Source organism: Exserohilum turcica, assembly GCF_000359705.1.
Source record: "Exserohilum turcica Et28A unplaced genomic scaffold SETTUscaffold_6, whole genome shotgun sequence".
NCBI lineage: Eukaryota > Fungi > Ascomycota > Dothideomycetes > Pleosporales > Pleosporaceae > Exserohilum > Exserohilum turcicum.
The window spans coordinates 861,932-885,947 of record NW_007360277.1 but is presented as its reverse complement, the minus strand read 5'-3'; the positions used below and the strand labels follow the sequence as shown (position 1 = coordinate 885,947).

Below are 24,016 nucleotides of genomic sequence, written 5' to 3'. Positions count from 1 at the left end.
TTTTGATGGAATAGTTACCATTATTGTTGTTTTTCTTTGGTGTAGATTGCGTAATTGAGGAAACTCTCAATGTGTTCTGCCATGCAGCCAATGCATGAACCTTGACTTGTTTCACCTCCAAGAGGGTAATTTCTCTCGCTCTGTGACGAAAAGTCCTGTGTGCCTGAACTAATTAACGTTAATCAGGTCGAATATTTTGGCCATATGTTTGTCATTAAGGCACGTAGGTATTTTGTTGATGCTATGTTATTTTCTGAAAGCCCGCCTATGTTCTTGAATCTAATATCCACGGGAAAGCGACCCCACTGGACGATGATCAAGACTCCCTGACGCCGCCTTAGATTGTGGAGGAAGTCGATTGGCTGCGATTGGCTGCAACTGGTCATAAAACCCTACGACTGATGTCAAAGGAGCGACATGGCCGACGGAACCGAAATCGTTATATCCCTTTTTCAATCGCCTTGAGCTCTTGCGTGGAAGTGAAGGTTTCAGGCTATCAGTTTGATCTTGCAGCTCCGTGGTCACAGTCTGGTAAATGATCCCACTGTGAAGTTCGATGGGATTGCCAGTATCAATGGGGTCTAGTAAAGGCGCCTCATCGGCCACCCGGCATGCAGCAGGATGAGTACCAAATTGCTGTGTTACACCAGACAGAGCAATAGATGGGTCAGCTGCACCCTCCACAGACACTGGCGAGTCATCGCGCCTACGGAAGAGAGCCCAGAAAACTAAGGTCGTAACAGCCATACTTCCCGTGAGTGAGGCGTAGAATGTTACAAGATAAGGATTGCGTGCGACTGGCGTCAATGCCATAGCACATGCCGAGCCCATACCGCCAACGAGTAGGCCAACTGCTTGGACGACAACCTTCATGGCTTTGGGAGACTGATCGTATGCATATTCCAGCGCAGTGACATACGCGAAAATCTCGCCTGCAGAAATTAAAAAATACAGAGGCGCCTGTATCCAGACGTTGATCTGGTTACGGCCACAGCTCCCCGGCTGGTTGTAGCAAGGCGGTGACCGGTAGATGAATAGCTGCACCACCGTGGCGTATAGCATTGACAACGTGATGAAAGCAAAACCGAGGGTAATCCTGCTCACCGGCTTTAAGTAGATCTGACGGCGATGGAGAAATGGATACAAGACCTCTTGGATAAAAGGTCCAAGTACTATACAGCCGACTTGGTTCATGGCCGGCAGCAGGTCGTTTGGTGTACCGTTAGTCTGCATCTGGCCTGCTTGGGAGATCAGATTGTTCTGCATCTGATCGAAACATACAAAGAACATGATGAATGCAAGCCTTAACAACGTATTAACGAAGGGCCAATGCCTAAAAACATGGGGGCTTCTTACAGAATCTGACAAGCCCGAAGACCTTGAGTAAGTTCTTCCACAAGCTGCGCACTCCAAGACACTAACTTTTGGCAGCGTATAAGTTGGTAAGAAGGGTCTGCATGTGCCATTTTGAGGCCATTTTGACAAGCGCAGATGATGATCTTCAATGCTTCGGGTAGAACATTCTGTTCCTGAGGAACTCTGACTGCAGCGCGTCAGCGAATAGAACTTGAAGATAAATCAGTGGTAGACTCATACTATAGTATTGCCTACCGCCAACAAGCATGATAAACGCAGTCACCATAAAGCCAAATGTGAGTCCGTAGGCACTCGTAAAGCTGACGTGGGCTTCCATGTAAACGGTTGCAAACCATGAGAGCGAGCCGACGTTGCCAACCCTGCTGAAACATTAGCCATATGAAGGCCTCGCTTTGAATACTCATCCCCGTTTACTTCCCACGACTCACCAGTAGTACAGGTTGTAGATATATTGCAAAGTTAGCTGATAGTCTGTAATGACTACCTCTCCCGTTTTAAGCTTCAAAATTCGAGGTTCCGTTTGAGTTTGTTGATCGGCGATGAACGGGACCATAATCGCTCGAAAACCTCCCCCTCCAAGACCAATGAGGAACATAGCGACCGCAAGTCCCGGAACACCCCACCCCCTCTCAATGAGGCTATTCACGGAACTAATGGTCAACGTAGCGCAGCCGAGGCAGTACAGCACTACACTGACAACTAGTGTGACGTAGCGTCCAAGGTAGCCATCCGCAACAACTGCGAATAGGATTGGTGTAGCATAATAGAACAAGTAAAAGGCGCAGTATACCCGCGTTGCCATAGATTGCCCGAGGCCCAGAGCCCCAGCTGGCCGTCCTGGGTCACTATGAAGCTGGTGTTCTATGTAGTTCTCTACGCAACAGGTGATCAGCCATTCTCTTTTTTCGAAAGTTTGGGGCAATAACGTACGCCATGGCGCGGTCAAACCCCAAAACGCAGCTCTTTCCCAAAATCCTATGACTGCCACGATCCAAAGCCGCCAAGGGACCTCTCCTCGTACACGCCGCAGTTCGCTATACTTGTTCAGAGACTCGCTGTCACCTCGATTAGACCGCACTGCAAGCGTATCAAAGGAGCAGAATTCATACTAGTTGTTCTCTATTCTTGACGGCTTTGCCATACTGACTACTGTTTTTGAGCATAAACACCAAAAAAAGAACCCATAAGTCAGATTAACGAAACCCGCCCACAAGGCTAGGGCACCTTTTAGTACTTTGATAGTCAAGGCAAAAAATCTTCTAGTCACTTGCTGATGCACCAAGTATACACTACACCCGGAAGATTTGCTCTCTCACTCCCGGCTAATAGGTCCAAGTTTTATCCTCTCCCTGCAAACATATGACATGGATGATGAGTAGCCACTACAGGCTGCAAAGGCATGAGCGAAGCGTCCTACACAGCAGTCCATAGGCGTCAGACCACTCGTGAAGAACTCATTTAAGAGTCAGCAGATTGCAGACCATGCTGAGTCATGCATGTATCTGTACCGAGTGACTTAGGATGCGATCGACAAACCACTCGTCCAAGCAAACCAAATGCGCCAGCTTGGTACTGTAGCAATGCTAACATGACTCCACTACCGTTGACCCAATATCTGGTGGCAACAAGCATAGTGCAGCACCACACCGCACCTCGACTTACACTACCTGTTGACCTAAAGGAGCTGGGTTGCGCTGGTGATTCTGTAGTGTTAGTTTAAGCTCCTGCAACATTATTTCACGTGTATTATACATCATAGCCCCTTCTCAGTTAATTCTTCCCTGGTTGTAATGGCAGAATGCTCGAGCCGCGCTTCTCCGAGGCTGGAGCCTAGAGGAAATTATCATGAAAAGCTCCATCGCCTGGGCAAATAGATCGTAGCACCTACTTTCCTAGAGGCCAAGGCATATAATATCGAAGCTAGCGATCACTGGGAAAAGAAATATAGAATCTTATATAATATAAGTATTTATAAGTAGACCGCACTGACGTGCCTATAGAATACAGCTCTAATCTTGGCTGCGCGCGACAATTACTCTTACTTCCTCGTCACAAAGCTACTAAGGAAACATTCAATACATGACGCCATGCACGAAGCGAAAAGGGACGTCTCTGCGACACGCAGACCCTGCACAGCGCTGCGGAATGCTCTAGGAGAGCAAGAAGCAGATATGAGGATCAATGAATTTCTCAAAAATGTGAAAGAGAGGCCTGATGTCCTGAAAGAAAAACAGAATAAAAGCGGCCTACGGAGACTATGCATCGATAGGAGACCGCACCACTGAGAAGACACTCTGCGAAGGCTAGACTATCAAAGTCCCTACGAGTTGGATTCAAACAGCTATTTCCCTTATAGTGTAGAGGGAAAGTAACATGAAGTAGACCTTTGCGCAACGGACACAGTCGCAGGAACTGGCCATGCAAACAAGACATGGACATATGCTCGATCTCACGAAGCCTATGGAAGTATCAGGGTACGCCGTCGAGGCTCAACGCTAGTAGACAAGAGCCATCAGTGCATGCTAATACCATAAAATCTTGGTCGTATGTTACACGGGGTTGTGCTATAAGGGTTCAACCGGCTTGCAATCTTGGAAATGTAATTGTCTACAATGACTACCACTCATATCCACAACTTCAATCTCTTCGAACACGAGCAGAATATTAGTTACAGGATATGCATGAGTATTGAGCACCGTAGCTCAGGTGCTTCCCACCACCACCACCATCGAAAGTGTTTCATCCTCAACCACGCCACAGCTAAACACTGGTGAAGCCTCCCTTACGATAAAAAGGAAATCCACAACAACCGGGAACTATTTCAAGCCAGGTTTCCTAGATATGGTCTCAATAGTTCCTTCTTACTTCGCCCTCCACTGCATGGACGTCGTGCTGTGTTTGCCTAGCAGCGATAGGCCCTAGTCAGACTTGTTACACTTTAGCTTACGCACGTAATGATTAACTAGCGTAAATATACGTACTGTACGCACTTAACCAGTGGCTATCCAAGCATCTCTCTATCATAGCCTTATAGATCTTCCTGCGATCGATAGACACGATCGAACTCTATTTCCCGGTCTTGTAGGGCGACACCATATTTATCGTAGAATTAGAGTTCGCCTCCCCCCCAAAATCTTCTTACGCTAGGGTATCGACCACCCAGCTATATAGAAAAGTCAAGTTGTTGGCAAGAAGTAGTCGTGCAGTTATTTACTACCCCAGCGTCCACAAGAAGTATAAGTAAACGTTAAAAGTATACCCCTTCATCTTCGTCCCAATCGAGGGCTTCGTATGGAAAACACTCTACATCTTGTAGAGAGAGCACGGGTAGGGATACGAAAGCACCATAGAAGTTATACTATAGATTACTGGCCAGGGCATCCTTCACATCCTCCACTAGTATCGTCAAGTCGTCTCACTTTAGTCAGTAATAGCGAGGAGATCTATGCTCGTTGCAACGGTACCCCTAATTAAGGCCGTAGGTAGGTAGCTTCAAACTCGTAGCGGTCATTATATATAGAAGGTGAATCGAAAAGAATGGCTGGACTATAGTATTTTAATTACAATACCTCGAGAGCATATTGTGCTCTTATATACAGCAGGGCAAGCCAGAACAAGACCCTAACAGCTAAGGGCACACACACAGACAGAACAGCGCATTCCAGTACTACTGTATAATATAGTCTTTTGAGGGACACACGCCAAGCTAAGGGAGCACACATGCAGGCAGAAGGGCACGTTTTAGGATGAAGGGCACAAGTTCTGCTTGGCATGCTCTGTGATAGGCATTTCTAGGTACCTAAAGTCTGCGGAAACCCATCAGCAGGCTGAAGTGTGCCCTAGCTAAGCAACGGATATTAAATCATCTGTTCGCTATATCCAGACGGATGGGTAGTAAAACTAAGCAGTGCTTCGCACTGGAGAACTCGTCTCGTCTCTACACCACTGAGTAATAGCCTCATGCGCAAACACTTCTGTCTGCAACATTTCCATCTCCTATTACAGCGACCAGTACCAACTAACCAGCAAGAAAGGCCATTCTAAGTGCTGTCGCACTGGGCTGACAGCGTTAGGCAGGCTTGGCTGAGCTGGTCGTTTCGCAGGACTTGTTGGGCATAAGCATGCTCAAAGGTTGAGCATCGTATTACAAGTGACACGCAAGAGTACTCTCCCCTGGTTGCTGACCACGAGTGGTCGAAAATCTCACTCGGTTCACTGTCAGCAGGATAACCCTTGTGGGGCAGGATCACGTGACCGTTGTCCCGCCAAGACACACCATCCGTGGGATGGCAGGATGGACGGCATGGCACAACGGGATGACAGAACTGAAAGCAATGAGAATATACGGATGGACGGATTTCATTGTTTGCTCTCGTTGTGGTCGACTCAAGTTTTACTTTCTTACAAGTTCCTTAATTACTTCTCTAAGTTTTTATCCAGGTTGGGGTGAGATAACTATCAGCAGCTGTCCGCGAGATTGCCGAAGTAGTTCTAGTGGAAATTAGTTATGAATTTTCAACCGATAGTAAAGACAATCAATTCTAAAATAAAGTAATAAAGTATTAATCTTGTTGAGTAACAACTTGTAAGAAATCAGAATTTGAGTTGACCACACCAAGAGTAAATGATTAAATCTATCCACCCTTGTATCCTAATTGCTTCCTGTTCTGACATTATTGATGTGAAGGCCGTTGTGTGTTGTCTTTTCCTCACATGGCAGGGTTGTCATCACTGATGACAAGGTCTTGGCGTCATGCAAATCACGTGACCTTTAGCACCGCGGTGATTATCCTGCTGACCATTCCGTTGGTGAGAATCTTCAACCACTCAGGATCATCATCAAAAGTGTGGGTCCTCTTGACTATCACTCGGGGCATTATGTCAGCTCTTTCTAGAACTACAAGGCATTCAAAGGGCTTGGAAATCTGCGGCAGGTAGATGGTAGCTTGTACCTACTCACACATCTGTGCTGGTTTGTTCATACTATCTTGTCTGTGCTTTACCTCCTCCATAATAGCAGACGAGTACTGTGTCGTTTCCTTTCAGACCTACATTGAACTTTGTGCTCACAGGATGCTTTCTCATGGCCATCATACCTGCTCTGTTTTTCACCCTTTAATGTAAATCCATGCTGTGTGTGTGTGGCTGCGCCAAGCTTCTGGCAGTTCTGAAGTACGGTCGTCTCAAGTGAATTCGATCCTTACATGAGTAACCACTTAGCTCACCAATACGAAAATAGAGTACACGTGACCTACGTAGCTATATGCCAAGTATGTTGTGGTGTAGTAGCTGTGCGCATATATAGGGATTTACTTTCGGAGTAGATAGGTAACTCCTTCACTCAATTCGTTAGTATAGCAAATCACTGAGATGGTCTCACAATAGCGAACTCATGCCTGCAGCTACCCAAAAGTATCCAAGGCGGAATGTCAGATCTCGCTCCTAATTTCGTGACCTTTCTCTGCGCAGAGCTTGCTGTGCTAAGAGCAGTAGCTAGTGTGGTAATCTAGCCCCTTCGATCGAGACAGTAGCTTTCAGATTTTTCTTAAATATGTTTTACTAACAACCAAGCACAAGAGCGATAGGCTACATATGTTTCGATCCTCAGAACGGAGAGGGCATCTTGCCCTGTGGCATTTTCGTGCAGTACAAAAAAGGCTGGTATTCCGTAAGCTGCATCAATATCTTGTTCCATAAATAGAAATCCTAAAAGTTCAATGTTTGCGACATTCTGATGATTTTCCTTCCTCCAAATAGTAATGCAATAGCATTTGTCTTGCAGCTTATGCTGCGTGACCAGCTTATTGCGGCTTAGTGCATCTATGGCTATACTAAATACACGCTGATCTCTTTAAAATGTATTTGTCTTTCTCTGGCACGTAAAAATCTAAATTCCTCGCAAACGATTAAATACACCCAGAAACAAAGCTTGTATCAAACGTGCGCAGTGAGTTGTAAAACATTGCGTTTGTTCCAAGTCGTACATGGAACGCAGGAACGTTGGGGAATCAGAGTCAGATATCTCAGGGCTGGCCTGTAATGAAGGAGCAGGAGTAAATCAACCCCAAGGATCACGACATGCAAACCAATTCTACTCTCAGTTCGGCTGTAGCTGAGGGCGATATAAAAAACGTACAGCGGATAATCAAAAAAGAGTGCATCACCCCTAAGGCTACTGTAGATGGGCAATCACTTGTACACATAGCATGTCTCTGGGGCCGTAGCAAAGCAGTGGTTTTACTTCTCCTCAAAGGCTTCAGGGCCGACCTTGCAGATCTCAACAACCGTACCGCGCTTCACGAAGCCGCTTCTCGCGGCCATGTCAAAATTATCAGGCGTCTATTGGATAAAGGAGCAGCAATCAATGCAAAAGACAATCTTGGTTGGACTCCACTTCATGAAGCTGCTGCTGGCGGCAAGACAAGGGCAGTTAGCCTGCTTGTTGAGAGGGGGGCCGACATGAATATGAAGAACAATCATGGCTGCACCGCGCTTCACAAGGCAGCTGCTAGTGGCAGCGTCCATTCGGTTCGTTTTCTATGCAAAAAAGGAATGTACGTTGATACAACAGATAGAAGATGTCGTACTGCTCTGCACGATGCAGCTGCTCGCGGTCACGTGAAAATCATCGGTTGTCTTTTGGACAATGGGGCATACATTCATGCAAACGATGATCTTGGTCGGATTCCACTTCATGTAGCAGCTGCCCACGGCAAGAAGAAGGCCATTGTCTTACTTGTTAACAAAGGAGCTCACATTAATGCACAAAACAACTTAGGCAACACCGCTCTTCATGAAGCTGCCTATGAAGGGCAATTCGTATTTGGCGTGCTATCTAAGAAGGGGGCATGCATGAATCCGAAAAACGTCTCAGGTTTGACTCCACTTCATGTAGCAGCAGCTCGCGGTGACGTGAATATCGTCAACTCTCTAATTGATGAGGGCGCAAATATCAACGCAAAAGATAACAAAGGTAACACGGCAATTCGCGACGCAATTGCCCGTGGCGACGTGGAAATCGTCAGTTGTCTTGTGAGCAAAGGAAGAAGTATTGATGCTAGGGACAAAAAATGCCATATAGCGTTTCACAGAGCAGCCTCTTGCGAAGAGAGGGACACTATATGTCGTCTTATCAACCAAAGAGTTGGGTTAGGCGACTCTAGCGAGCTGATCGAGTATTTTTCTGAGCTTCCGACAGAGTTACAATTACTAGTTGTGGAGCGATTTGGACCCAAGGCCAGATTGCGCGATTTTCTGAAATATGAGAAGATCCTCAATTACAAGAAGAGATGCTTGGAACTAGCGGCTACAGAAATGGTGGGAGTGGAAGAGGCATGGCTACACTGGTTGAAAGCGCAAGCGGAGGGAGTAGCGCTTTGTTTCTTCTCTGGTAGTCAAGAACAAGTAAAGTTCTTAGTAAAGCATATGAGAGGTGTGTTACATAGCAGAGGCTCTTTCATTGCTAGGATGCTAACCTTGCTCTAGTTTTGCAGAGACTCACGATCTCCGTCGGTGTTGTGTTTCACAACGGAGTAGTACATGGATATCTTGTGAAAGAAACTGGTAATATACCAGTATGCCCTAAGAATACTCTATTTCATCACGAATGCCGTATTGGAGTTGCTAAGTCTAAGAAGGACGTACCACGATCGTACCTGGTGGTACAGGCCTATGGTGCTTTGGGTCCCAAGAACCGATTTGCCGCGGTTGGTGCGCTGACTAAGGAAACCTTGAAAAGAACTTTTGGACCCGCTCTTCAGTTGGTGCGTTTGAACAAGTGCGACCTGGTGGATAGATTCGCGACAATCAGGCTTGCACATGCAGGTTGGGTTTCAGAGTTTTGTTGTTGTATTGGGAACATTGGCGCTGAGTCTGTTTGTTTGCCTTGTCTTGAGTATCATCCTGCTATTCAAGACTTTATCTTGGTCATTCAACCCGCTGATCTTCTTTGGAATTGTGTTGCACAATTCATTACGGGAACCACAGATGCTGTAGATAGTGTCACTCATGTTCGTGCTGATCGTATACCAATATTCAAATGTCAAACTTGAAGCTATGTTAAGTAATGATCATAGTAACTATGGAATTGAAAAGAACAAACCATGAGGATCCATCGCCTATTGATATCGACTTCTGGGTTATGCAGGATGCTCTGTTGCTCTGCTGCGCCAAGCGTTACAGACCACAGAGAACGACATGTGACTGTGCCACGGTAGGGCGGGTTGCTGCACGGCGAGCCAAGCAGCATCCCTCAAACCTCTTACTGATCCGTGTGTGTCATCAATTTGAGTGAACGATTGTCTGTCTAGCTTTTTGAACGGAATGTGAATTCTTCGCAAACGCGGACGCTCATACAGTTCTATCAAATTCCACCTAGCTAGTTACCTCTTTGAAATCTTATGTGGAACAAGAAAACATTTGTAGACTATATACAATGTTGAGAACACTAGAAGGCATCCGCATATTACTGAACATGTGCCTATTGCAGGTTGCGACCAGTGTCCCTCTCGTGCGGTATAGACGTTGAGGAAGACTGTGGTTAGTCCAGTCAAGGAATTCAGAAACCCTGGGCTTTGATAAATTAGTACAGTTGAAACAATGGAGACAGACAGATTGACGCAGTTGGAACATACAGAAACAGCTTATCTGCGAGCCATAAGTACTGTCGCCGGCGCTGGCGCCAAAGCCAGCCGACTCCAGCTATTCCCAGCACAAAGAAGAAGACTGCCACTGCAAGCAAAGGGACATTTTGGATCGTGCGCTGAACAACTCTTCCCGGTACGCTGCTGCTAAGCGATGAAGTATTCTGAAGAGAGGTGAAGGTGCCAGGAAATACAACAAAACCGGCTAGCAATGTCCACAAGGAAACGGTAGCTAGTATGTTGAACATCTCTGGAGTGTTATACGACTCAACTATGAGGTCATCGTATTTGTTACTTTCTCTGATCATTTTAGGTGCAACATTCTGACTAGCAGGTGCAGCTTTGTCTTGCTGATCCATGATTGGTTTTTTTGGAGTCTAGAGGATGGTGTGAACAATATTCTATCGTTCTCTTACTTATGTATTGTATTGGGCCTCAGCGTATGCATCTGACGGACAGATGCAGTCAGCCATAGCCCAAAACGACCGTATCAGCGTCTGGAACTGGCGTGGTGGGGGAGCCTCATAATCTATATATATAGCAGTGTTTGGCTAATTATCTGAGATATGTCTTGAGTCGAAAATGGCCCGCTGTAATATTTTGCATCTGACGTTATAGGATGAGAATTAATGTGCAATTGGATTCATCTCAAAGCAATATGTGAATTAAAAGAATGCGAATAAGTGCACAAAGAAAAGAGAGAAAGACAAGTAAGTTCTTGGTTGCCACAAGCACGTTCTAGCCTCATCAGCTCTTTGAATGCTCTTGTTCACACCAGTAATCCTGTGAGAGGCTTGGCAGGCAGGACCAAGAACATTAGAATAGCATTCAGACGAGTCCTTGCGGTTCGTCCCAAGGATTGGATAGGAGCTCTTTACTACGCAGGTTCTCAGCCTTGCTGGCCCGATAGATACCCGATGGAGGTCCGAGGGGCTGTCTGGAATCGACTTACCTCCGATGCGTATTTCTGACTACAGTACACGTACAGATTTACTTACATTTCACGGCTAGTGCATTGCTATTGAGTAACAGTGTGGTGTTTAATGTTCGTATGCAAAGGGACCGTTTCCACGTACTTACACGTGCAAATGGGGGCTCGTAATGATTCGCGCATTAACAGTAGCGCCACGGAGGAATAGCAGCACGCCTAACCTTCTAGCTATTGGCCAAACTTAGTCACTTAGGAGGCTCGTGTTCGTCGTGCCATAAAATGGCCCGAAGGATATAGATAGCGTAAGACACTCGTTGTGACTTAGTCTTAGCTTAGCTCTAAGTGCTAGCACGCTATAGATACGCGATCAACTCTGTTTAAGATATATGAGTAGTTAGCTACAAAGAAGAGCACACATCATTAGGGTAAGCATCGTAGGAAGAGAAAATTATTGGAATAAGCATTCTCTACCGCTCGGGGATATATAGCCGAGTAAGAACTCTAGTAAGTTGACGACCTGCATCAACCGGCCTATCGGGACGTGCGCTACCGCGCTGCGTGCGACGCTGGCGTGTTATTCTAGAGCGCAATTAGCTTTTAGCCGCCGTACATCATTATTCACATCCTGCAGGATCTTGTTAGCCTGCACGGCATCTGCATCGCGTAAAAAAACGAGTCATCTGCAGCGCCACACGCCAGGGGCACAAAGACTGCCGAGGATCGGCAATATATGCGAACCCCAGCTATACTTCGAGATGGCGTTACGTTCTGCAACCTCGCGACGAATATAGCCCTTACTGCACTATTCTATTACTGTATAGTAGCATCGTACCATGTCTCTCCGTGCCGCATTTCTTTACTAAGAGGGCAGTTTGCGCGTACAATCCACGCGGGTGAACGCGTCATAGCAACAAATAGCGCTGCAGCTTCACACCTCTGCGGCATGGTAGCTGCTGTTGCCGAGTCATCCCATGTCTAGACATGCTCTGCCATGTCTTCATAGTGCGCTGCCTAGACTCAAAGAGGGTTCTGGTAAGCGCGGGCGGATATGTGCAGCCGAGGCTGTGAGTGCGGCACAGGTCAATCGTTCGAGGCGGCTCTGGCGCGTTTAGACATCAGCAGCATAGTAGCATACTCGGGCCGCGCTGGTGGCTTCGTGCTCTAGTATAGCTAGCTGCTACTCATTTTTGATAGCTCAACTGCTATTTGCAGAATCAGTACTAGGAGCCCATACTACAAAGTATGTTATGTGGCAAGTAAGCAGCACGAGCAAAGCAAGGAGAGCTATGACGACCTGCTGGAAGTGGGTCATCAAATTACGCGTGTTGATAAGCGGCACAGCATCGTGCTGGGCCAACTTTTCTGCTTATTCAACAAGTAAACCCAAGTGGTTTATTCTAGCTTGCGGCACGGTGCCTGGCAAGACCCAGTACCAGCAGATGACTGCCCCATACCGAAGAACTGCCGATAAAATGAAGAACTGCTGCCGCCACACGTCTGTCTGCAAGCGCCGGCAGGGCTGGGCATGCAGGCCCTATAGCAGCCGCTTCTGCATTCCCGAGGTCGACGTTGCGCCAGTCGCTTATGCACACCCAGCACAAGGGCAGCAAACAGGCAATCCGCGCAGGCTCGCTCGCCTTTAGCTGTCTTAGTCTAGGGCAGAGCATGTTGCAGAGCCCTGTTTTGTCATCTACTCTAGTGCGAATATAGAGGTCGTTGTACCTCTATAGAGAGGCACGAAGCTGCCTACTTCTATATCTCGAGCGCGCCAATATGAGCCGTTTCAGCGACGAGGACAAGACTCTGCTCTATATTATCAAAACTACCGCCGATGACCTAAGAATAGGCTCTTGGAACCACTACACGACCATTTTCAACCAGTTTGCCTCACGCCATCGGACCCAAGATGGGCTGACTGCTGCGTATCGCGGTCTTAATAAGAGCACGATGGAAGCTAGAGCCCGTGATACGGCATGGGACGAAACAAGAGAGCAGGTGCGGAATGAACTGATTAAAGTACGGCCAGTACATCGCTCTTAAAAGAGAGAAGCTAATAGAGCGCGTAGGAGAAGGAGCGCAAGCCCCTAAAAAACCTAATATCCCGCTTTCATCGATTAGACAGTGAAGACAGTACAGAGGTGGCATGCCCGGTTCCTAGGCAGGCGCTGTCGCTGCCTTTGTACGAGTGGAGCGGTGCGAACGCATTCGCAGACCTTGGTGGTTACACACCCTCCCTCCCACAACAGAGCGGGCTATCTAAGGAGCAAGTCTGGAGAGTAGAGAAGTGTGTTTCGGATGATATGCTGTGGCCTGCATCAGCTATAGAGTATTCTTTCGCTAGCAGTACTACAACTGGAATCAACGTCGACGACCAACCCACGTATGGAAACGACGGCTCAGCCATGTACGACGTGGAGGGTTGGGCTGGGTGTGGAGCAGACACTTCCTCTGTATATGGAACTGCCGGATTAGCCATTTATGAAGGCAGTGGCCTAGCCACGTATAGCGAGAGCTCGTACCCGTGTGGAGATGGCTCGACCACGTATACAACTGGCGCAAACATGTACGGGGCCGGCTCACACATGTACGGGACCGGCTCACACATGTACGGGGCTGGCTCAACTACACATGGAGATGGCTCAACTACGTATACAACTGGCGCAAACATGTACGGGGCCGGCTCACACATGTACGGGGCTGGCTCACACATGTATGGGGCTGGCTCAACTACACATGGAGATGGCTTAACTACGTATACAACTGGCGCAAACATGTACGGAACTAGCACAGCATACATGAACGAAGCAGGAAGCTCAGACATGTTTGCAACAGACAGTATAGCTAAGACCACGATTAGAAGTGGGCCAAGCCCCTTACTCAACACAGCCATTAAGAGCTACGACGCGACAGTACCTACGTCTACAATAACGACGGCACCTATAACTACGCTAGACGACCAAAGTCACTATATGCCCAACAGCTCTGTTGCAGACATGCCTATCTGCACAGAAGGCAGCTCAGTCGACTACGAACCAATGCTGATAGATTCTTCAAGTCAGTCGTCGTCGTTCACGCAGGCAGTGCCCATCCCTACACACACCCAAGAGTCTGATGCAGGATCGGCAAGTATCACGAGCACAGTCACTTCAGAGGAAACGGATGGCCTAATGTCACCAGAACAACTGTCTTCGTTGCTAGAGTGGAGTAGACCCTTCTTTGCTATATAATACAAGCCCCTTCCTTCCTTGCTGAATCTAGAGCTTCTGACGAGCGAGCAGCTCGTTGTAGTGTATCTATGCGCGTTAGTTGAATCCCGAATCTACAGATAGGCACTTACTAAATGAAATTGTCTTCGCCTTTTTGGTCCACAGTCGCTGGCTAGCGTTGTAGAGACTTGGGTTTTGTCTTAGCTCTGCTAACTTGCTCCGGACGGCAGTGAGAGATCGCTTGCTTTCAGCTATGCGGAAAAGAAATGTGCAGATATCGTTATGGTGGCACTTAAGAATTTCAAAGAAAAGAATAACTGCTATTTGGAGTAGGTTCCAGAAAGCGCCAGCCATGGTGTAAATGCGGATTAACGAGTGGTGTTCGTGGGACTCTAGATGCTTAAGGTGCACTATATAGCAGCATCATGAAGTGGCGTAGTAGGCAAGACCCGTTTATGGCTCTCAAACTACCGCGCTTCCTGGAGGAATCAGCGAGCGAGAGGCGCACGGCTGAACCTTTCTACTGGGCCAGGTACTGCGCCGCTCAACTGCAGAAGATTACGCCATTGAGCCCAAATCAGATTAAATACACTCTCCATGCTAAAGCTCGGACTGCACTCTCGTCTAGGAAAACATGCACACTAGCTATCTACCCCAACGAACTAATCCCATGTCTTTGCTGGGCTTCATTATCTTCTAGTGCCCTTAACTGGCTCCTCTACCTGACGACATAGCGTGTGTGCTAACGTCTTCTTAGTGTTGACTTTACTACCTAGGTTTTTATTAGCACTTAAGCCTTAGAGCACACAAAGATAGCAAAGTCAGACTGCTAAGGCCTATGCGAATAACTGACTCAGTAAACTAGTGCGTGTTGTAGTGTAGCTAATCAGCTCTATCTAAGAGAAGTGATTATCTTTAGAGTTACATAAGTGTAAGCAAGAGACGTCTAGCATGTCCCCACCTAGAGAGTAAGCCTCTCAAAATAGCCGCCACTAGGGGCGATGCCAGCTTCAGACGTGCGAGCAGAACCCACCTCCCGACACCCGCTGAGATTTTAATATCTGCTAGGTGCACCACTTATAGTAGCTTACTAGATGCTGACGTTATAATTTGCTAATATCTAAACCCTTTATATCCAGGTTTGCCACAGCCGTAGTGGAGACTAGGTTAGAAGTGCAGCTCGCTAGGTTATATTGTAGTTGGTTAGCGTGGCAGGTGTAACTGGAGCGCTGGGGCGTTTAAAGAACTTTTACTTTCTAATGCTAAGTACAATACAAATACGCAAAGCTTGCTATAATCGCTAGCTACGAGGCGCTCGTTTACGCTTACGCGTCCCCTGTGTCTGTGTTGGTTCCTGCGGCGACATAAACTTAATAACGGGAGACATAGTCTCGCGGGCAGATTGCCAGCTCTCTGTTTCTACTGCCTGCGAGTTTGGAGAGGCAGCCCTCTCGTTGTCTTGCGGCGCAAGCACCTCGATTGAATCTCCGTGAGGAGGCTTTGGCAGTAAGGTTCGGTGCTGTACTTTATGACGCTCCGCCTTGGGCGACTTTGATGTCCGTTCCTCAATCTGCTCCGGCTCTGCTATAGGCTTGGTCATCTCCGCTCCGCTATCTTTACATTGCTGTTCTGCTTGCTCGCTATTACTAGTCTCACACTTGCATGCTTTTGACTTCGCCTTCTGCTTCTCAACGACGAGTTTCCATTTATATTTCTCAATCTCGCCTAATAATACTTCACGTTCCTTGTTGAAGTTATGTTGGAGATTGTTGATGATTAGGTTCTTCTCGCTTATCCGCTGCGATACGGTGCTGATTATGTGTGGGTAGGCTTGTAGCTGATCGGAGAACTGGAGGATCAAGTGCGTTTGTCCCTGCAGATGTTCAAACAGCTGGCGATCATCGTACTGCTGGTGTAGGTGAGCCTAGTTTTCATCGTAGCAAAGGACAGCTATACATAGTATCCAGGCGACCAGCTAGTCTTGTTGTGAGAAGCCATAATAAGAAATTCTGGGCTTTGTCTACCACGTTGTAGCAAGGGCGGCGTTGCGAATTGGGAGTTAGTGGATCCGAAGTAGAGCGTGAAGAGAATAGTGTTAGCCGGGACAACAGCTCTTGCTTTAGGGCTTTAAGCAGTTTCCCCCACTTGCTGTCGCCGCCCCTATACAGATAAGGTGGAGGTGTTTCTGAAGGGCGCCGCATGCCATTCAGAGTGGTTGCCCCTAATGCTATCCAGAGTGGTTGCCCCTAATGCCAAGTAGTGCTACAATATCCCAAGTGGTGGGTCCTATCTTGAGCACTACCCTTGCTCATGCAGGCTCTGTGTTTAGCTAACGGTCGGGTTCACCAGCGCTGTGGCCGTCGCCGCCGCAGAGACTGCCGAAATAGCCCTTCGTCTCTAAACGGGCCCTTGCAGATGGCACAGGCAGTACCTGCTAGCCTTGGCAAGGTAGTAGAGGGGCTGTTTCTAGCATATCTATAAGTCTTTGAGCGGCCAGTCTTGTGTAGTTGTCAACTCGCAGACTGGTCGTGCATCATGTCTGGCTGTGCTTCTCTTCAGATGGACGACTGGACCAAGGTTTCAGACCCTGCTGAGCGCCGCAAGATACAGAACCGCATAGCCCAACGTCACTATCGTAGGTAAGAGCCGCCCTATCCTGCGCTCTCTTGCTAAGACCTGCTCAGGCTCGAAGCTTAAGAAGAGGCTTGAGGAAGCTGAGAGCATCATCGCATCGGAATCACACTCTGTCAGCGATGGTCAGCCTAAGCAGCCCCGCCCTAGAGGCCGTGCGAAGACCGCCAAAACAGGCCAACGCCGCAATCGTGCCACAGGGCCGCAAGGCCGAAGCATCGCGCCAGCGCCAGCGCCACAGCAGCAGCAGGAGCGCAAAGAAGAGTGCTCTACCGCTCTGCCGCCAGCCGTGCACTCGCTACTTCCAATATCTGGTGGAGCTGGAGGACACCCGGCGCAGGACACCAGTTCTTCCCTTCCAACCTTCTACGCCTCGACAACCATGCCAGTCAGCTCTGCCACACCACTCTCTGAATGCCTTGCACCAAATGTGTGCTACAACAATGACGACAGCCCTTTCAACGAAGGCTACCTGGCTATGAACGGGTATTGGTTGCCGGCTTAGCATCAGTATTTATAGGAACTTGGGCTTACTTAAGGGGATTATCTTGTAGATGCTGTAGCTAGAATTTTATCATCTTACGAATGCAAAGTAAAGCAACACCTCTATGCAATCAAACCGTGCTAGAATCGAAAGGCCCTGCTTGCCACTCTATAGCGAAGAGGTGTGGAGTCGTCAGAACAGCAGCCCTATGCCCATGTTCGCCTAGAGTACTAAACTGCAATCTCGCTTGAAGCGCGCTGCACCGTGACAGCGCTAAGACCCAGGACTAGCAGCTCCTTTGAGCCCCCCAACGCATCCTGCCAGGCTCTGCCGCTGTGCCGCAATGCCGCGGCTAGAGCAAGCGCCAGAGGCTGGTCGAAAGGAGGCCCACGGGGATTGGAAAACGGGGCCTCGGGCCCGAGACGTGTGGTGGCCCCTTCGCAAGTGGAGCATGTACACAACGTCGATAGACATGGCTTTACGATCCTTAGTAGGCAATTCGCCGCATGCAATCGCACGCTTGATCGCTCAGTACCCTAAGTAGCATGGGATGATGCCGAGTCGTCCCTGCGCATCCCCCCGGTGGCTCGGTCGCGCAACCCTTGTCACGTGATGCAGCGCAGCAGCCATGCTGATATAGTATGATCGCTGCCTCGCAGCCCTTCGCAGCTTGCGGTGACGCTGCCGACCATCTAGGAGAACTTTAGTGACAATGGCGTATAGAACCCTTACGCGGCGGGATGAGCCCACGGTAAGTCTAGCCAGAGTGAGACACATCGCAGTCAAGGCTCAACTAACGCTATGCGCAACGACAGAACATCTATAACCAAATCCGGCTGCTTGATGTCTACGCATCAAACTCGGCTGCTGTCGCCGGGGCTATCCGCATCGGCTTACACAACCTTTGCTACCAATCAGCAGCACTCGAGCGACAGGTAAAAGAGAAATCTCGACAAAACAAGTCCTACGTAGAGTACGCCCAAAGACTGCAGATAAGGGTGTGGGAGATGATGGAGCAACTCCGCCAGTCAAAGCTACGAGCGTTACAGCTGCAGGCGGAGCTCCAGTCTAAGCGAGTGTCTGCCACCGGGTCGAGGCAGCGCAGACAGCGCAGAAACGGCAAGAAACACAAGCCTCATGGAAGTGAGTATTGGGAAGGTCGCTGATTCCATCTTGCCTTCTACGTTAAATTGCCTAGATACTGGTCATTCTCTCTCAAGTATGAGCTATTTCCAATACAATTTCATGTACATCAAGCTTGCTACCATTGTGTGTTATTAGTGATACAGCAGTCCCTGCGCAACATGGCGCCAAACAACGATAGGTTAGAAGAATGGATATTCTCGAATATCTAGTAGCCCTCGACTACAACTCCTACTCTCTTTCAACCTCTTTTTGCAATACGTTTTGCCTACTATGCAATATGGCAATCTCATAGATGCACTACATAAGCGTCTTACATTCGCTCTTGATAGTCATGTCGAAAGTCTGCGATCTTTCATTTGATCTTCATCATATCCTAAGAATTACGATTGAGCTAAAAACACCGTTGTGCTCCTGTACTAGTAATTACTCGGTTCGCCTGCTAAAGTGCAAAACAACGAGAACCCATGCAATTGTCTAAAAACAGCTTCAGTTAACAACATTCCTGCTAACTTCTAAATTGGTATCTGAGTGGTTTTCTACTAGTCATTTCGTCCGGTCCAGAGCATGATCCTTGTGAGCTGCCGTTTCCCTTCTTAGCGACTTTGATCTATCATACTATTTTGGGCAAAGCATCAATCGTAATATGGTCTGTCTTCAATGCTCTTTTCTTGGCCGAGTTTTTTGTTAAGAAAAGCTGCTCCTGTTATCTCTTAGGTTTCTAAGGTTCTGGGCACTGGAGCATATTGTCGTACGAACTGGGAACCTTGAGCCAAGGAGATTGGAGAGGACTGGTTCAAATTCTCTGATCGATTAGATTAATGGAATTTTCAGAATATACTACTACTCCCGTCAAACCCTTCAGTATCTCTATTACTAACAAGTACCATGGATTAGGCTTTACCTGTGTTACAGATCTTGTCAATACATTAGACACATATGGCAAGCTATACATAGGCAGGCCCTGTACACCAGCTAGGCTCCATAGCCAAAGCAATAACTGAAATATCTTTTGGGTTTCTACAGTCATTTGTTAGGGTGCGCATCGTCTTGAATATACAACTTAGAGTTTTGCAGATTTAAAGATGATTTAGCGATGAACCGTCAATTCATTTCTATAGCATACCATTATGGATATTCCAAGATGCTATAGCCTGGACGTGATCCTCTCCAGCTCAAGGCCCCATCCATCCAGCCATGTTGCCAACCGCTGTTCTGTGATTTGCTCGACGCTTGGCAGAACACCTAGAGCGTTCTGGTTATGAAAGATCATGCCCTCCTGCTCTCGACCCATACCGGCCTGTTGGAGAAAGTTCCGCAATTTTGATGTTGAATTGAGGTTCTCAAGCCATTCAGGGAGACTAACTAGTTTTGCTGTTAGCCCGAACTTGCTCTTTAATGTCTCATAAAGCAGAATGGAAGGCGCTGGTTTGGGATGCATCATGTTATAGACGCGAACCTTGTTGTTACTCGGCGTAGTTGTAATTCCTGCAATGCCGTCTGCGAGTGCGTCTACAGGAATCCAGTCCAGAGCATTTATCTGGGCAGGCCACTTGCCCATTCTTTGGCTGGTTTTGATGAGAACGTATACTGAACCTTGAATAGGCCAGCTCAGTGATCGTGGTTGTGTAGAAGATGGGCCGCCAATGAGGCCAGCGCGGACAATCGTGGCACGTAGCTGGCGCTCCTCATGCGCTCGGGCTATCAATTGCTCCGCAATCTGCTTACTTTGGCCATACCCATCCCTTGTCGCACTTGCATTGTCCCATGCAGGTTCTTCGGGGAGCAGTGGCTGCTCGGGATGCAGTTTTGACCAATTTCCAAGCGCAGAGGTGGAAGATACGAATGTTAGACGGGGTTTCCGTGGGCCTGTGGTGCAGATATGTATAGCGCTACGCAAAGCGCATAGAAGTGGCTCAAAATCCTCCAGCGGAATGTTCCAGCTAGTGCTCCAAGCATTGAAGATGATTTCGTGGAACTCAGATGCTAGAAGCTCATACAGGTTGCAATCAAGCCCAAGGCGAGGTTTTGCGATGTCGGCGGTGAAGAAGGACAAACGACTATGGTGCTGATAACTGTCAGGATCAAGCTGCCTCACGACAGACATGGTTCGTTTCTCTCCGTCGCTGCATCGATTTAGACAAAGGATTTGAGATTGGTGATTCTTTTTTAGCAGGGCAGCGATGAGGTAAGGTCCCAAAAATCCGGTGGAGCCCACAACAGCGATCTTGCGAAGACTGGCTGACGTCTGGTCTGGGGAGGAGGATAGCATCTTTCAAAAAAGTTCCTTCATAGAGATCAAAAAGATAAACTCTATGGAAGAGCAATTTGTCTTGTACCAGAAGGAGGCCATGATCTTATGCATAATGGCAACCTAGTATTGTTGAACTGCCAGTGATCTCATTAGGGTACCGAATATCTGCACCAGGCATTGCTAACCCAAGTGGTTTCACAATCCCGAGTGGCCTGTTTATCCCCCATGTCTTTAAAGTTTTCATGATGATCGCGTGCCGCTGCTTCTCAGGGATTTAGTCAGGCCAAGACCTATGTTCCAGCGGGTTTATATGTTCTTAGCGAGGTCTAGCCCGACACTACTTCCTTGTCAGATACGGTCTAAGCAGCACTGCGCTACACGCTAGAACAAACCACTTGGGTTTGCTTTTCAAGCAAACAGGAAAGTTGCCCTAGCACGACGCTGTGCCGCTTATCAACACACGTAATCTGACATTAGCCAACCGCATTCCGTCAAAGCTCTCCCTGTTTGCTCGTGCCGCTTACTTAATACGTACGCAGTACAGTATAGGACAGCATGAGTCAAGCGGTCTGCGCGAAGTCAGTACTAACAAGCGCCGGCAAATATGCCATGTTCTCATGCACTTGCTCTCTCGGTTTCTGTACATACGTATGTATGCAGGCAACTTTTGATCCCATGCAAAGCCTTCGCTGAGCGGTAATATTGCCTGAGGAGTACGAGCTTTCGTCAGCGTCGCAATAGTTTATTCCTCTTTCGAGCTCGCAGACCACTCAATGCATGGTGTTTACGTAGTTTAGCCTCTAGACAAGAACAAATTAAGTTCGTCCATGCCGCGTATATGATAACAGCGAAGCCACGCGTGATTACAGTCCCACATCGTCATGCGCCACAAAGATCGTCAAGTGGGGTCACAGGCTGTTGCATATCACACCACTCTACTTCATCCGTCGAACAGTACAGTATAGTGTCATCACGAAGGCAGTCTCAAGGTGCTGTGATGCCTAACTTACAGCGAGCTTTCTGGAAAAACAACAATGGATGGCTTTTCTAACAAGTCGAACGAGGTTCGAGCGAAATGCAGAGCCCGTTGTCGCAAGAAGCTTGCACAGCACATCGGTATGGAAGTAACATCCATATAGGTGCGACTACTGACGTAGAGCAAGAGCAACAGCTAGGGTTCCGGATTGATCCCCTAGAAGTCAGGCTTATCACCAGCTCGGACGACCCTTATACGTGGAGCTACATGCCAGAGAAGGCGCACTTGTTCCAAAAACATTTGAGTAAACATACGATGGGTGCATGCGTAGAACTTTACGACGAGGTTGGCAAAACATTTGAAGCAGTTCGTACAGCTGCTGCACCGCATGATATATTTGATTGCCAGACAGAGGTAGACGTTAGCTTTACAAGCACGATCAAGCAGTTGGAGCAGAATTATGCATTACTGCAGCAAGAACATAATCGGGTAGTCGAGGCGTGCGAGCGTTGGCAAGCACAAGCAACGAAGAATGGGCAGCTCAGAGAGAACATGGAAAATGAGCTTGCGGCCAAGAAGACCGACCTGGAGTCCGCCTACTCTGTAATTCGAGACTTGCGCCGGCAGTTGGAGAAGTTACAGGGACAGAAGGCTAGTTCTGTGCAACAACTTGACGAGATTTCCAAGATGCTGAATAACATCAGATCTGGATTGTGTACTGTTGCTGAACCTGTTACCACGTGACAATATGATTATGCGTAAAGACTTTCTATCCTAGAATACTACCTAGCTGCACCTAAATGCCTAACAGATAGACACGCTAACTTAGTGCGTATATCCATAAGGCCTGAGACAAGACAGTTGCACTTCGGACCTTCGGAAAATTGAAGAATTGAATCAATAAAGCTGTGTTGTAACTATCCACCTAGTTCCATACTATTGCTGCTTCAACAGGACAGTCTCCGAGCAAGATCTCTGTAAAATTGAAAGTGTCCTCTATCTTTCCCTCAAGACTGGTAGTTGGCCCTTCATTGTTTGACTCCATCTCTATCACATATTGGGATGTCTGCAAAAGAAGCACAAGCATCAAAGAGACTTTTCGCGAAGTCGAAAGCTATTCTATCGTCAAGACCGCGGATTCGGGAAGTCTTGCCTTGCAGAGAAGGAAACGCAGAAAAGCGCCCCAGCGTGGCGAAATGCTTCCAGCGTTGTTCTGTAACGTCCATCCCTGTGGGTCGAACATCCCTCCGCAACGAACCACCAACACTGCCCAAGCACCTTACGCCCAAGCTGCAGAGGCTCTTAGACATGAATACACATTTGTATGCTTGCTAGATCTATCTCTATCTATCGCAACCCTTAAATAGTAAAATTACAGCGATCTAAGGGGCATACGTGAGTCTTTCGTGTTAAGCGTGGGAAGGTGCAACGCCAAAACACCCCTGTCCTACCTCTTACACAAGCTCTACTTGCCTATTCGGAGATTATATATAACTTGGAGTAAGCTAAAGAATCTTTAGCTATACTGTAAAGATATGCAGCCTCTCTTCAGATATGCCCCGAGTTTTTCCGGCTCGGTGTGCCAGTCCTTCGCATTAGCGAAAGAATTTAAAACGCTGGCACAGCTGGATTGCGAGCGCTTAGCGGCCTACGATGTACACCTGCGCTATACCAAAAGGGCTGAAGCTGTGGCGCAGAGTTCTAGAAGCTTCTATCGGGTGCTGCGTGTTGCTGGCTATTCTTAGAAGCAGACCGGTGGTGGATTCGGTTGGCTTCTCGCTCGAGGTATCCCTCAGTCACCACAACCACGAACATGGATCTAGCCAGCCAGGCACTCGCGCAACGTCTGCCTGAAGGTGTGCGTGATACATGTGCTGCTCGATCAGAGCACGGCGATGTCCCTGTCTCAACTCTGATCCACCGTAGGCTTGGACGACGCTCGCGAGCAGAGCAGGCTCAGAATCAGCAGTACTTGACTCGAGAGGAGGAGAAGGCGCTTGTAAAGTTCCTGCTACTAATGTCTAGTCTCGGACAACCTGTGCGCGTTAAGTACCTTCGCTCGCTAGCGTTCAGCATAGCCCGCCAGCGGTCCACAAAGAGCGAGTCGATCAAGCGTCCAGGGAAGAACTGGCCACGAGCGTTCGAGAAGCGTCACCCCGAACTCCAGGCAAGAAGGGTCAGATCGATAGACTGGAAGCGTCACGGAAACAATATACACAAGAAGATAGTAGAGTGGTTCAATGTGATTGGCCAGGTGCTACAGGATCCATGCGTACTGCCAGAAAACGTGTACAACATGGACGAAACTGGAGTCATGCTAAGCATGCTTGGCTCCGCAAAAGTCTTAGTCGGCAAGGACAATCGGCAAGGTA

The 24,016-nt window shown here is 48.0% G+C and overlaps 8 protein-coding genes across 8 annotated transcripts; 4 read left to right on the top strand and 4 right to left on the bottom strand.

The window, feature by feature from the left end:
• Window positions 1-279: 279 nt before the first annotated feature.
• SETTUDRAFT_156367 (uncharacterized protein) lies at window positions 280-2,518 on the bottom strand (the record flags this gene model as incomplete). Its single annotated transcript, XM_008031524.1, has 7 exons — window positions 280-689; window positions 711-1,303; window positions 1,357-1,543; window positions 1,597-1,736; window positions 1,806-2,250; window positions 2,308-2,432; window positions 2,487-2,518. 7 exons carry the CDS (start codon window positions 2,516-2,518, stop codon window positions 280-282), a joined length of 1,932 nt encoding a protein of 643 aa, XP_008029715.1.
• Window positions 2,519-6,137: 3,619 nt separating this feature from the next.
• SETTUDRAFT_22627 (uncharacterized protein) lies at window positions 6,138-6,462 on the bottom strand (the record flags this gene model as incomplete). The annotated part of the gene is made up of 2 exons (XM_008031174.1): window positions 6,138-6,238; window positions 6,381-6,462. 2 exons carry the CDS (start codon window positions 6,460-6,462, stop codon window positions 6,138-6,140), a joined length of 183 nt encoding a protein of 60 aa, XP_008029365.1.
• Window positions 6,463-12,723: 6,261 nt separating this feature from the next.
• Window positions 12,724-14,177, top strand: SETTUDRAFT_34194 (uncharacterized protein; the record flags this gene model as incomplete). The annotated part of the gene is made up of 2 exons (XM_008031253.1): window positions 12,724-12,966; window positions 13,017-14,177. The coding sequence occupies 2 exons, from the start codon at window positions 12,724-12,726 to the stop codon at window positions 14,175-14,177; spliced, it is 1,404 nt and encodes a 467-aa protein (XP_008029444.1).
• A 1,182-nt stretch (window positions 14,178-15,359) lies between these two features.
• On the bottom strand, window positions 15,360-16,154 carry SETTUDRAFT_34193 (uncharacterized protein; the record flags this gene model as incomplete). Its single annotated transcript, XM_008031252.1, has 3 exons — window positions 15,360-15,418; window positions 15,486-16,080; window positions 16,113-16,154. 3 exons carry the CDS (start codon window positions 16,152-16,154, stop codon window positions 15,360-15,362), a joined length of 696 nt encoding a protein of 231 aa, XP_008029443.1.
• A 537-nt stretch (window positions 16,155-16,691) lies between these two features.
• SETTUDRAFT_22624 (uncharacterized protein) lies at window positions 16,692-17,292 on the top strand (the record flags this gene model as incomplete). Its single annotated transcript, XM_008031173.1, has 2 exons — window positions 16,692-16,791; window positions 16,841-17,292. 2 exons carry the CDS (start codon window positions 16,692-16,694, stop codon window positions 17,290-17,292), a joined length of 552 nt encoding a protein of 183 aa, XP_008029364.1.
• A 691-nt stretch (window positions 17,293-17,983) lies between these two features.
• SETTUDRAFT_22623 (uncharacterized protein) lies at window positions 17,984-18,437 on the top strand (the record flags this gene model as incomplete). Its single annotated transcript, XM_008031172.1, has 2 exons — window positions 17,984-18,022; window positions 18,087-18,437. 2 exons carry the CDS (start codon window positions 17,984-17,986, stop codon window positions 18,435-18,437), a joined length of 390 nt encoding a protein of 129 aa, XP_008029363.1.
• Window positions 18,438-19,561: 1,124 nt separating this feature from the next.
• SETTUDRAFT_34190 (uncharacterized protein) lies at window positions 19,562-20,686 on the bottom strand (the record flags this gene model as incomplete). Its single annotated transcript, XM_008031251.1, has 1 exon — window positions 19,562-20,686. One exon carries the CDS (start codon window positions 20,684-20,686, stop codon window positions 19,562-19,564), a length of 1,125 nt encoding a protein of 374 aa, XP_008029442.1.
• A 1,016-nt stretch (window positions 20,687-21,702) lies between these two features.
• SETTUDRAFT_22621 (uncharacterized protein) lies at window positions 21,703-22,388 on the top strand (the record flags this gene model as incomplete). Its single annotated transcript, XM_008031171.1, has 2 exons — window positions 21,703-21,784; window positions 21,832-22,388. 2 exons carry the CDS (start codon window positions 21,703-21,705, stop codon window positions 22,386-22,388), a joined length of 639 nt encoding a protein of 212 aa, XP_008029362.1.
• Between the last annotated feature and the right edge of the window lie 1,628 nt (window positions 22,389-24,016).